The 12,795-nt window shown below is 47.9% G+C and overlaps 1 protein-coding gene across 2 annotated transcripts; it reads left to right on the forward strand.

The window, feature by feature from the left end:
- Positions 1–2,546: 2,546 nt before the first annotated feature.
- On the forward strand, positions 2,547–9,583 carry PDCL3 (phosducin like 3). 2 transcript variants are annotated; one of them, XM_069770088.1, is made up of 6 exons: positions 2,551–2,674; positions 4,076–4,205; positions 4,903–4,993; positions 5,663–5,806; positions 6,657–6,865; positions 9,175–9,583. In XM_069770088.1, exons 1-6 carry the CDS (start codon positions 2,669–2,671, stop codon positions 9,315–9,317), a joined length of 723 nt encoding a protein of 240 aa, XP_069626189.1. In that variant the 5' UTR covers positions 2,551–2,668; the 3' UTR covers positions 9,318–9,583. The 2 variants fall into 2 exon arrangements, with proteins under 2 accessions (XP_069626190.1, XP_069626189.1); XM_069770089.1 differs by lacking the exon at positions 5,663–5,806 and having other exon boundaries at positions 2,547–2,674.
- Positions 9,584–12,795: the final 3,212 nt, after the last annotated feature.

Raw genomic sequence — 12,795 nt, forward strand, 5'->3', positions numbered from 1 at the left:
CAAAACCCTGCCACACAAACCCAAAACAATGTTACATGTTTTTCAATCTGATATCAAATTCCTTGTTTTGCTTTCCACTGTGTAACGCTTTTCCAGGGCGTATTTAGCAAGCAACTTCTAGAGGACATGATTTTGTATCCCTCGTGGTGCTGCTGAACAATGATAAAAGGGGCAAGGCAAGAGCTGTGCTGCCAACCTGGCTGAGCTCCAATGGTGAGGGTACAGCGTGGGGATGAGGAAAGGTTTCTTTGCTTGTGCCGGCTGTGAGGCTGTGCCACCTGGAAGCCAGGCAGGAATTCCTCTGCCTGCCATGACTTATATCCTGCATCATTTCCAAGCTGATGTTGGTTTGAGGGTTATGAGGAGAGGGCAGGGGCATCCCTCCAGATGAATGGTACTTGGGTTAAAGCTCTGCTGAGATGGGCTTTGGGCAGGGCTGCAGCTCACACAGATCCCAGCTGGGATCCCGCAGACCCGTGAGGTATGTGAACAACCTTTGTACGAAACCCCTCCAGAAGCATTCTCAGGATGGCACACAAGGACGGCTGCTTGTGGGCCCAGGGGCTAGTGGGTGCCCAGGGACGAGCGGGTGCCCACCATGGCTGCTGGAGGGACTGGTCCCTGTTAGCTCCGGGGTTCCTCCATGAGGCATCCACACCTTTCTGGGTGTCTCTGGGGACAGGGAGCAGCAAGGCCCCGGACAGGTGGGGAGGCAGAGTTTCTAAATCACGCTGCTCTTCCCAGTGCACGTGCCGGGACTCCCTGCCTGGGAAATGAAGCGGGGTCCCTGTGACGAATCACAGAATCATTTAGGTTGGAAAAGACATTTAAGATCATCGAGTCCAACTGTCAACCATGCCCACTAAACCATGTCCTGAAGTGCCATATCTACACGTCTTTTAAATCTGTCCAGGGATGGTGACTCCACCACTTCCCTGGGCAGCCTGTTCCAATGCCTGACAACCCTTGCAGTAAAGAAATTTTTCCTAATATCCAGTCTAAACTTCCCCTGACACAACTTGAGGCCGTTTCCTCTCATCTTATCTCCAGCCACCCGACAGAAGAGACCAGCACCCACCTCGCTACACCCTCCTTTCAGGTAGCTGTAGAGAGCGATCAGGTCTCCCCTCAGCCTCCTTTTCTCCAGACCAAACAGCCCCAGTTCCCTCAGCCGCTCCTCATAAGACTTGTGCTCCAGGCCCCTCACCAACTTGGTTGCCCTCCTCTGGACACGCTCCAGCACCTCCATGTTTTTCCTGCAGTGAGGGGCCCAAAACTGAACACAGTGTTCGAGGTGCGGCCTCACCAGTGCCCAGTACAGGGGAACAACCACCTCCCTGCTCCTGCTGGCCACACCATTTCTGATACAGGCCAGGATGTCATTGGCCTTCTTGGCCACCTGGGCACACTGCTGGCTCATATTCAGCCAGCTGTCAACCAGCACCCCCAGGTCCTTTTTCTGCTGGGCAGCTTTCCAGCCCCTCTTCCCCAAGCCTGTAGCGCTGCGTGGGGTTGTTGTGACCCAAGTGCAGGACCCGGCACTGAGCCCTGTTGAACCTCATACAGTTGGCCTTGGCGCATGGATCCAGCCTGTCCAGATCCCTCTGTAGAGCCTTCCTACCCTCCAGCAGATCAACACTCCCTCCCAACTTGGTGTCATCTGCAAACTTGCTGAGGGTGCACTCGATCCCCTCGTCCAGATCATTGATAGAGGTACTAAACAGAACTGGTCCCAACACTGAGCCCTGGGGAACACCGCTTGTGACCAGCTGCCAACTGGATTTAACTCCATTCACCACAACCCTCTGGGCTCGTCCATCCATCCAGTTTTTCACCCAGCGAAGAGTGCACTTGTCCAAGCCATGAGCCGCCAGCTTCTCAAGGAGCATGCCGTGAGAGACAGTGTCAAAGGCCTTGCTGAAGTCGAGGTAGACAACACCCACAGCCTTCCCCTCACCCACTAGGTGGGTCCCCTGGTCACAGAAGATCAGGTTGGTCAAGCAGGACCCGCCTGTCATGAACCCACGCTGGCTGGGCCCCGTCCCTCGGTTGTCCTGCGCATGCCGTGTGAGCGCCATCTTGCCCAGTGATCTTCCCCGGTACCGAGGTCAGGCTGACAGGCCCGTAGTTCCCCGGATCCTCCCTCGACCCTTCTTGTAACGGGGCTCACATCGGCAAGCCTCCAGTCGGCGGGGACCTCCCCCGTCGACCAGGATCGCTGATAAATGGCGGAGAGTGGCTCGGCAAGCTCCAAGGAGCCGGGGCAGGGGAACCCGGACCTTTTAAAAACCGGCCCTGTGGCGGCTACGGGCAGCGCTGGCGGTAAGGGAGAAGATGAGGGAAGAAAAAACCCAAACCAAACCAAGCCCCCGCAGCAAGAGCTGACACCCCCGAGCTCATCTGGCCGGAGCGCGCCTGCCCCGCTGCCTTCCAACAGCCCGCGTCCCCTCACGGCTCCCCGCGGCCGGCCCGCCCACCGCGGCGGCAGCTCCCCCGGACCCCCGCCCCCCGCCGGGCCGGGCCTTATGAGGCGATTCGGGAAGCGGCAGCCCTGCTGCGCCCGCCCCGCCGGTGGAGCGCCGCCTCCTCCGGCCGCGCCGCGCACGCCGGGACCGGCCCTGCCCAGCGCCGCTGCTGCCGCTGACCGGGCCCCGTCCGCGGTGGCAGGATGCAGGTGAGCAGCCGGGGGGGCCTCCGCGCACCCGGCCGGTGCTGCGGGGGGAGCCCGCCCGGGCGAAGGTGCTGGGGCCGGGGGCCGTGGCCGGTGACAGCCGCCGGGGCGGCCCCGGGCCCCGCCGGCAGCCCTGGGCCGGCCTCGCCGGGGAGGCGGTGGGGGGGAGCCCGGTTTCATCCCCCTTTCTGGGGGTGGAGGCGTCTGTCGTGTGGCGGTCTTGTTACGGAGCTCCGTGGCTTGGTTTTGTGATGGTTTGTTTGGGTTCCCCCCCCCCTTTTTTTTCCACGTACGGCGCTTATTTTGCTACAGTAGTAAGCAGATGGGCTGGTGGGTGTTTCAGGCACTTCGTCAGGGTGTTGGTAAACGACAGTGGGTGCTGTGAAATGCTGTGTTGAGCGAAAAATGACCACAGTCAGAGACAGAAAAAAAACCCAAACAAACCAACAAACCCTGGTGTGCTACTTTGTTTTCTTTCCTTATTTTCTCCCCCCCCCCCTCCCCGGTAGTCCAGAAGTACTGTGTTTGGGTCTAGAGAAGAGATACGGTCTTGAACAGACCTAGCGTAAGCAATATTGACATAAGCCACACCAAAGCAGTAGGTGTTGTATTCATTTTCAAAGTGAACTTCGGTCAAGGCGGTAAGGAACCAGAATCAACCAGATACTGAGTTTTCATGTATTTAAAAAAATAAAATTGCTGTCTAACTCAGAAAAACTATTACTGAGCTTCTCAACAACACATGGGTGTCTGTTGGCCTTGTTTTGTAGGATTATTGCGACTATTTCACAGTAAAGTCTCTTTCTAACTTTCAGGAACAGTTTAGACATGGACTTAAATCTGATGCCCTAGCAATGGGCTTGTCTGGCAGAGACTGTGCTTGCTTCTCTCTAAGCACTCATGTAGTCACACTGACGAATCTGCCAAGGAGACTTCCCATATATCCAGAGTTAGGTCTGCAAGGCTGGTGCCTGTGTGTCTTTTCACCAGTGCTTCCCGGTGCAATGACCGCTGATTTGGTGGCCTGTTGTTCTGCTGAGGCTCTATACGTGAGTGCTGCAGCCAGTGTGCTTTCCTGTCACCCAGCTGATTTCCTTGCCTTTCCTTTCACCTTGTGAGAGCTGCAATGATGGTTACAATGCTTCAAACTTTTGTACCCTACTAAGACCTCCTGTACATGCTGTGAGTGGGCTGGAATAAAATAAAGTCACTCTTCAGGTGCTGGTCTGTGGTTGCAGAGAAGCCTCAGCATCAGGAGAATGCTCTCTCTGACTTTCTGGTGCCATCCAGACAGTTACCAGTTTAGCAATGTTCTGTGTCTCTTGAAAAAGTTGCCTGTGTGAAGTTCTCCAAGTGGTAAAGTTCACCACGAATGCGTGTCATCCGTTTCTTGTCCTGTTCTAGGACCCAAATAAAGACACAGAGTGGAATGACATCCTGCGCAAGAAAGGTATCCTTCCTCCAAAGGAAAATCTAGAGGAGCAGGAGCGTGCAAAGGAGGAGGAGCAGCTTGCCATCCTTCAGAAGTCCCTTGGTGAGTGACCAGCCAACTCAGGTAGCAGCTGCAGGACAGGTCTTGGAATGGCTCCTGGGGGAAGCTTGTACAAACACATGGCCAGCAGTAATGTCTATATGCCTGTAAAGCAACGTGTCCTTTTCCAAGTCTGTAAGGGATACCAAAGCTGCTTCTTGTACAGGGTGATCGTCTGTTAACAGTATCAAACAAATACGTTCCTGAACACGTGGATTCTTCCAGCACAGGAAGGCTTTGTTGTTTATGTCAGCTCCATATTTTTATAGAAGTAAATGTTTGAAAACTGAAATAAGAAGTGCAAAGGGAGTCTGCCATGTGAATCTGCAAGTAAAAGTATTTCATTACATTACCTGTTGTATGCTTCCTCCTTCCTCTGTTGTTCAGGCATCCCTGCTATGTTGTGTGTATGTTAGGTACATCTGCTGCAGCCACAAAACTTGAAAGCTAGTGCAGGTATTCGTGTGCTAATTGAGGCAGCCTTCAGCTCAGAGTCCTTTACATTTTTGCCTTTCCATCTATATGTCTAAAGCGCATAATGTTTTCTAAAAATCTAGTAACAATACTACATCAAAAAACCCCATATTTCCCATAGTTAATCTGTCCTTAAAGTAAATTAATTCTGTTGGACTGATAAAAGCTGATGTGTTTTAATCCTGGAATGAGTTTTTTTGCTGATTTGATGTTTCTTCCATTCTAGTGAAAACTTATGAGGATATGACTCTGGAAGAGCTAGAAGAGAATGAAGATGAATTTAATGAGGAAGATGAGAAAGCTATTGAACTGTACAGGTCAGAGCAGCATGCAGAATTTGGCTTTAATGAAAATTCACGTTTTTTTTCTTTTATATGCTGTTGGGTATTGTTGAAGAGAGGACGGATGTTGTTAGGCCTGATGATAGAAAGTGGGTTGTGTTTCTGGTCTCTTGTAGAGCTTCTAAGTGTCTTCAATAGGACAACTGGGTTTAAATTCAGTGTCCTTTATCTACAACCTAGTTTTGCAGAGATACTGTGTACCTGCTGAGTGCATGGCTGGGGATTCTGAGCGCTGTGAAAATCACCTCCAAGATTTCTCAATTTTTGCATGAATGAGATTAAGGTGCTGCAGATGTACAAAATTACAGTGTTGGTTTTCCATTATCTCTTTATCTCTACCACTTCTTGGTTTTTTTGCCATTTAGCTTGGTAGTGTAGTATCTGCAGAAGAAATGTCTGCTGAGGGCAGAAATGAGAAAAAAATTTTTTTGAAACATAGTTGTACTTCTTGCATGTTGGTGGTTGTAACTTGTGATGCAAATATAAAAGCATATATTGTCTACGTCAGCTTGTTTTTGTTGCTCTGGGATTTTAAGAAGTTTGTAACATGCCTCTGAAGTCTTGGTTTCAAGCAGCTCCTTTAAGTGTTGTTCGGTCAAAAATGCATCTGTTCTCAAGATCTTTTTCCCATTCATTGCTGTTCAGGCAGCAAAGGTTAGCAGAAATGAAAGCAGCTCAAATGAAGAATAAATTTGGGGAAGTTTTGGAGATTTCGGGAAAAGATTACGTTCAAGAGGTTACGAAAGCTGGAAAAGGTATATGGGTAGTCCTGCACCTCTACAAACAAGGGTAAGAATTTGTTTTTAACCTTTAAACCTTTCACTGTCAATAGCTGAAAATACCCTAGACAAATGTGTAGTTATGGTGGAAATTAAGGAACTGATTTTGGAGTTCTAAGAAATAAAAACTTGTATTAGTAGTTTCATTACTGTTGACTCAGGAGTGCTGAACTTAGCTCTAAAATGATGTTACCATGAAGTGGCTTTTTTATACATCTATACAGCACAGCGTGACTTGTTCCATACAGCTGCCATAGAGGTAGCTGCTGCCACTGAAATATCCAAGCTTTGGAAATTGTTCTGGATAAAGTGCGAGGGGCTGTGCATTAGAAGGATTGCTGTGTGTCTTTAGCCTGATTTCTAGAGGCGTAAAAATGGAGTGAACAAGGTTTCCAGTCCTGTCAGCATGATGGAAAAACTTGTCAGAAAGGTCTTGTAAGTTGCTAGAATTTTCTGGAAAGGGTTAGAAGTACTTGATTTTGTTCATTGTCTCTAATTGCCTCACAGATGTTCATTGTCATTTGCGTACTTTCTTCCAGGAGCTGCTTTTCTTTCTATTTTGCCCTTGCTCCTGCAATTTCTAAATACCATATCTTCATAAACCAATTCTCTGTAGGATAGAGGGGAAGGTGGTATTGCTAATATCTTAAAACAAAAAACCACCACCCACCAAAACCTCCAGTGATGCTGATTTCCTTTGAATGCTAGAATCCTGGACAACAAAAGTATTCAGGAGTTGCTTCTGGTACTTTTGTCTTCTCATAAATGCTACTCTGACCTTTCTTCTGGAGCAGATTACTGTCTAATTTGTCGTCTTTTTTTTTCTTTCCCTGATGTGTGTCTGTTGCTGTTCTTCACAGAATTCCACTCTGTGCCTTAATAAATCAACATATGAGCGGGCTTGCAAGGAAGTTCAGAGATGTGAAATTCATCAAAGCTATCTCTACCACCTGCATTCCCAACTACCCTGATAAGAACCTGCCTACGATATTCGTCTACCTGGAGGGAGACATCAAAGCTCAGTTCATTGGGCCTTTGGTGTTCGGTGGCATGAACCTGACAAGGGATGGTGAGTGTCTGCATCTCTGGTCTTCCAAAGGAAAAGCAAAACTGGTTTGCTGGGAATGAGAGAAGTGAGGCTTAGGAGAAGGGAGCTACTAAAAATCATATCAGTTTTGTTGGTGTGGGGATTTTTTTGGTGGTTTGGTGTGTGGTTTTTTTTTTTTTTGCATCCTTATGGCTCAACAACGTGCAATTAAGGCTATCTTGTAAAAGTAGTGAGTGGCTGAGTAGGCCAACGTATAAATATTTATCTTATGTGTGTGTCCAAGTATTTACACCCTGTGTTGGGTGAAACAAATTTTCCTGAATATACTAAAGGGTCAGTAGGACCCACGCACATTCTTTGGGGCTCTTGTACCTGAATGACTGACTTTCCCCCAGTTACTTGATAATCTGTGCGCTTGATAACTGCTGCTTGCCTATTGCATTGTAGGGCTTATTGTTTCATTTTCAAGCTGATGGCATTTGTCTGTTGTACCTTCCTGACGTGCAGGCTCTGCTCCTCATGAACCTTTCAAGAGAGCCTGTCCATTTGCCCAAATGGGGCTGCTAGCCTGAAATTGGGCTGCTTCCGTTTCCTCTTGCCATCTCCCAGAGATGGCAGCACGTTAAACTCCTGCCTCAGTGGTTCAGGGGGCACAGGGCTCCATGGGGAGAGGCTGTTGCCTTTCCTGGAGGTCAGGGTTTTCCCTAGATCTATTTCTCCTTGCCCATCTTGGCAGCCTGGAGGCAGGCTGGGTCGTGCAGCCTCATCAGCATGACGTGCTTCAGGAGATGAGGGTGGTGATGCGGGTCTTGCAGAGCATTGTGGCTCTTCAGTAAAAGCTGCTGTTTGGAGGTGGTTGGTCAGGGATGGTATCCTACAGCAGTGCTTGAAGACAAAGGTCAGTGTTGAAAAAGGCTCTTCTTGGAAAGCAAATGCAACTTGGGTATAACCTAGTGGATTTTGCTTCAGTTAAAAGGATACTTGTCAGCTGCTGAGTAGGCATATTGGTGCAGATGCCTTCAAGCTTTTTCAAGGTCAGACTTTAAGGGCATCTTCAGCTGAAGTGAACCACACCTAAGCAGCATTTCAAGGTCACTGCCTATACTGGGGTAGGATGCAAAGACTTTTTTTTTACTAAAACTCTGAAGTTTATAGGGTATCTTAAGTGTGTGCTGTAGAAAATGCTCCCCTGCCTTGAACTCTCAGAAGGGGAAAAGTTCACCAATGAGATCCTTGATTTGAGAACAGTTAACTCCAACTGCAGTGGTTACCTAATTATGCACTGAAGTGAGCAGTGGTAGTAGAACCTACGGTTAGCTTTCTCCCATTTTTAGCACATAAATAATTGATTTTGGGGGGGTCCAGAGGTGACTGAGCCAGCTTAATTCAGGCATCACAGAAAGCTGGGCACTGAAATTCTGCACTTTCTTTTATTTTCTCCTTCCTTCTCACCTAAGCCCAGCTGACTTCCACTGGAGATTAAAGAAAGTGTGAGGTTGTATTCATTACTCTGTAATGTCTGAAGGAAATTAGATTTAATGATAGGCTTGCCAGCAGGACTAGGAGAAAGGTTTCAACTGAATGTGTTGTATTGACTTTCTTCCACTTCTGGGAAGCAATCCAATTTGGTCTGTGTAGTAATAGGCCTACTACTGATGGTGGAGTCTCCCTTACTGTCTTGCTAAGGAACTAATAATGAGTGCATGGCATAGTGGGAAAGGGGTGAATTGCATTTTCAGAGTACATCCCTGAAAAATACCAATGATTCAGATGTGTAAATGGAATTGCTACAGTTTTTTTGCCCCTCAGCAAATCTATTCCCTGCCTCTTCTGATTGTGATGAACTTGGTATATGATAGAAACGGCTGTAATATATGAGCAGTATTCCTTCACTGGTGATAGATGTGCAAACCTGCCCTCTGCCCTTACATGGTTAGGAGGAGATAGAATTCACTTTCACCGGGAGAGTTGCCTCTAAAGCTGCTGCTCTGTATCAACTGCCTATTTTGTACTCCTGGTTGTAAAGGGAGCAGGGAGGCACTGGGGATGCCACCGGTGGGCTGCAGAGCAGTACCCTGAGCTCTGTGCCCTGGGCTGAAACCTGTGCCAGCAGTAGGGACTGTGAAGGGAGGGCTTGGCTGGAGGAGCTGTGGGAGACAGGGCAGGGGCTGGGACCTAGGAGTGGAAGAGGAAGGGGAGGAATGGAGCAGGGCCCTGGTTTTGGTGGTGGTGATGGCAGGGTGATAAGAGAAGTCAGCTGGAGGAGCAAGGGTGGGCTTTTTCCAGTTTGCTCTGCTGCATTCATGACTTTCTTATTTTGCTCTGCGTAGAATTGGAGTGGAAGATTTCGGAGTCGGGTGCCATCAAGACAGACCTGGAGGAGAACCCCAGGAAGCAGATCCAGGACCAGCTCATGTCCTCAATCAGGACGTGTGTCCCAGCCAGAGGGGAGAGTGACTCAGAGGATGACTAACTCCTGCGGTGGCATCAAGATTGATACAGTACACTTGCAGCCAGTGTTCCTACCTAGAGCACTGGAGATGCTCATCAACATCTCGCTGAGCCTGGGAAGGGTAGTATTTCAAGACAGCCATTTACCCAGAAACTCCTAGAAACTAAAGGGTTTTTTAAAAAAAAACTTATTGCAGCTTCTCTTAAGATCCTGAAAGACATTTTATATTATGAAGCCTGAGTAAATCTTAGTCAAAGTTTTAAAATATAGATGTCAGTAGAAACAGAGGTCTCTTGTTATTATTTTCTTAGTAAATTGCTGACTTCTTTTAAAAAATCTGAAATCTGAAGTGGCCTTAAGTGCACTGTTTTTGACAAGCTTAACTTGGGTAAATCAAATCTAAATAGCTGATCTTAAACAACTGGTTATCACATTTAGTTGGGCCTTCTCTTAGCCCATCGTGCATAGATGTCTGACAGCCTGGACTGCGTGGAGAGCTAGGGGAGGTGACCTATGATGTGGGTGCCCCTGAAGGTGGTGTGTGGTCCTTTGCAGAGGTGTGCTGGCAGTGGGGCCAGCACAGGGTAGCTGGGACCCCAGACGTCTTGACAGAGGCCTTGGTGACAGCCAGCATCTCATGGGACCTGCTGAGTCCAGAACCCCCTTTCATTTAGCAGCAGTATTTTACCTTTCACAGGGGCTGAGCTTCCTGCACCATCTTATCTGCTAATTGGGAAAGAAAATTTAAGATGGTGGTGCTTGAGTGTGAAACTGCTGACTTCTTCCACAAAATCAGAAGTCTGATGTGTTACTACAGTTGTGCCATTGCCAGATGGAAGGGAAAATGATGTTTGAAGACCTGATGTCTTTCTATATTAAAGCCTTCCATTGTCTAGGTACAGTAATAATAATTGAGGCCTTAGAGAATGAACTGAAATACCACCTTAATTATAGATATGCTGACACTCAGAGCTGCTTGCTTATTTTGGGTTGGGTTTGATGTCCACCTACACTTCCAATTTGTCTACACTTGGGCTAACAAGCTCCAAGAGCTTTTGCTAACAAGGCTGCCCCAAGGACATTTTGTTATATTGGTGATGGATTCTGTGGGTGGATGGTGCAGAATGCGACACTCAATAAGCAGCAATTCTATTTTTTTTAGTTTTGTGTTAGTTCATAGTGCCTTTTAAGCATGTTTCCTGCACTCTGTCTCTATGCCAAATGCAGCAGAATACAAGCTGATAAATCCTGAATATAATTATTGTACATAGCACCACACTGCTCTTGACACTGGACTATCCAAAATGCCGTCAGACCTGATGCTTTTCTGTAATTACCTACAACATCTTACAGTCTAGGAAGAGGACAACTCTTTTCCCCATAGAAGCCTGCACTGCATATTTTGCTTATCTTTTGCTCATCCTCATTGAACTGTGTTTTGGGGTGACCTCTGAGCACATGGACTGCGTTCCTTTTGGAGGAAACTATCTAGAGGAGTAGCCCCTGAAGGTAAAGTCAGTCCAAAGAGCTAGGCTAAAGCTAACCTGAAACAAGGCCCTCTGAAATGTGTGCAGAGTGGGTGTCACATCCTTGGCCTCTCCCTCCAGATCTGGTGCAGCTGAGCTGTCTGGATTGCTGATGTAGACACAGCTGCCATACTCTTCTCAACTTGTTTTTAATTTAAAGTTTATCAAACCTTCTAGGAAGGGGAGGTGGAATCTGCAATCTGTCTTGTATCGTTGCTGTGACAACTTCAATTTGAAATCTAATTTAAAAAGTAGGCAATGCTTTGGGTACTTTTTTTACTTCTATTATTCCCTCTTTTATTGTCTCCCACTTCAGTGCCTCTATGGAGGCAGAGTAGCAATGATGTTGCAGCTGCCCTTTCGCTGTCTTCCAGACCGTTGATGATTCATGGACCACAGCAGGAGAGGAGCTCAAAGCAGGATGACCACTGCATTCAGATGGGGTTGCTGAGGGCTCTGTCCTGCAGGATCTTGGAAACAACTAGGGATGAAGACTCTTGAAATTGTCCCAGTGCTTGACTGGCTCCAGGGCAGCCCTCTGTTCTTTGCAACCTGCGCAGGACAGCACAGGCAGCAAGACCTTGAGCCAGAATAACTACGGAGGAGTTTGTTGTTGAGAGCTTGATCCAAAGCTTGTTGTTCAGTCAGGAGAGCTGGTGTTTCAAAGACAGCCAGCCATCCCTAGGATACTAGCCAGAGATCTGCTAGAGCTAATCAACAGAGAAAGCTGAAGGACAGCATACATCTTGTGACCAGACCATACCAGCTTGCAAGGACCTTAGCCAGTGGCTCCTAGCCTAGAGTATGTGGCTTGAACCCCCTTCTGGAATGGGGATGGTCAAGCCCTCTACTCCAGAAACTTCAAGTCTTCCTCAAAAGCTTCCTGCTTGCTCCTATCCACACTGGCACAGCAATTCTTGTTCCTTAATCTGCAAAGTAAGCCATCTCAGATGGGTTGGTGTCCCCTCACCAGAAAGGCTCATGCCTGGTGAATAAGGCACTGCCTTGGTGCAGATTTGAGCTCCCCAGGCAGAAGTGAGAACTGAACTGAATTGCTGATGCCCTTGGCATGTGGTGTGATAAATCCTTGGATAAATAAAAGGGGGAGGTGGGACTTTGGGCTGTTTTCATCACAGTCTTCTCTTCCAGCAGGGTCTTGAAAGAAAACCACAGCTGCCTTCCCCTTTTGTATGGAGTCTAATGGGTTTTTGTGGGCTCTGGGACCACCAAGAGGACTGAGCTCCTGAAGAGGACCAGGGCCGTGTATGGGCATCTGGTTGCCCCAAGCTGCTCAGCTGTGGTGAGCCAGATACCCTGCGCTCGTGAATGACACTTATGGCACCCCCAGGTAGTAGTTATGTTGGTCTTCTACAAGAAGTGAAGCAGGCCTGCCCAGGAGATTTACCCAGGAGACTAGGTAGAGGAGGGGGAGATTGCTGCTGCTTCTAACCTGCTCCCTGCTGACAGGACTACAGCAGGGACTGCCTTGCCATTTAATAGGCAGCGTTGAGCAACGTATAACAACTCAGGAGAAATGGAGACAGTTTGACTTGTACCATCATTTATTCTGAGCTGCTTAATACAGTGACGTATTGAGGGATGCCATTCAAAGATGCTGTGTTGAAAGGGGCAGATGCGAGAATAATCACAAACCAGAAGAGGCTGAATGTTCTGCCCAGCTGCTGAGACCCATGCGGAGCATAATTTCAAATGGTCTCCGTGCTTCCTGGTATTCGGCTAAGAGGGAAAACAGCATCTTGTAATCTTATTCTCTTTCTTGCCAATCATATCACCCTGTTCAAGGCCTTTTCTAGAAATTAGGTCTCTGCAGGAAATGGATAATGAGATCTGTTTAACCTTTCGGCAGAGCAGAAGCTATAGAAGCACAGTTAAGGGGAATGAGCTTTAGCTTAAAAGGAAGACAGCTGCTAAATAGCAAACCAAAACAGCCAATTAATATCCATAGCAGAATG

This window comes from Haliaeetus albicilla, chromosome 25, assembly GCF_947461875.1.
Source record: "Haliaeetus albicilla chromosome 25, bHalAlb1.1, whole genome shotgun sequence".
Taxonomy (NCBI): domain Eukaryota; kingdom Metazoa; phylum Chordata; class Aves; order Accipitriformes; family Accipitridae; genus Haliaeetus; species Haliaeetus albicilla.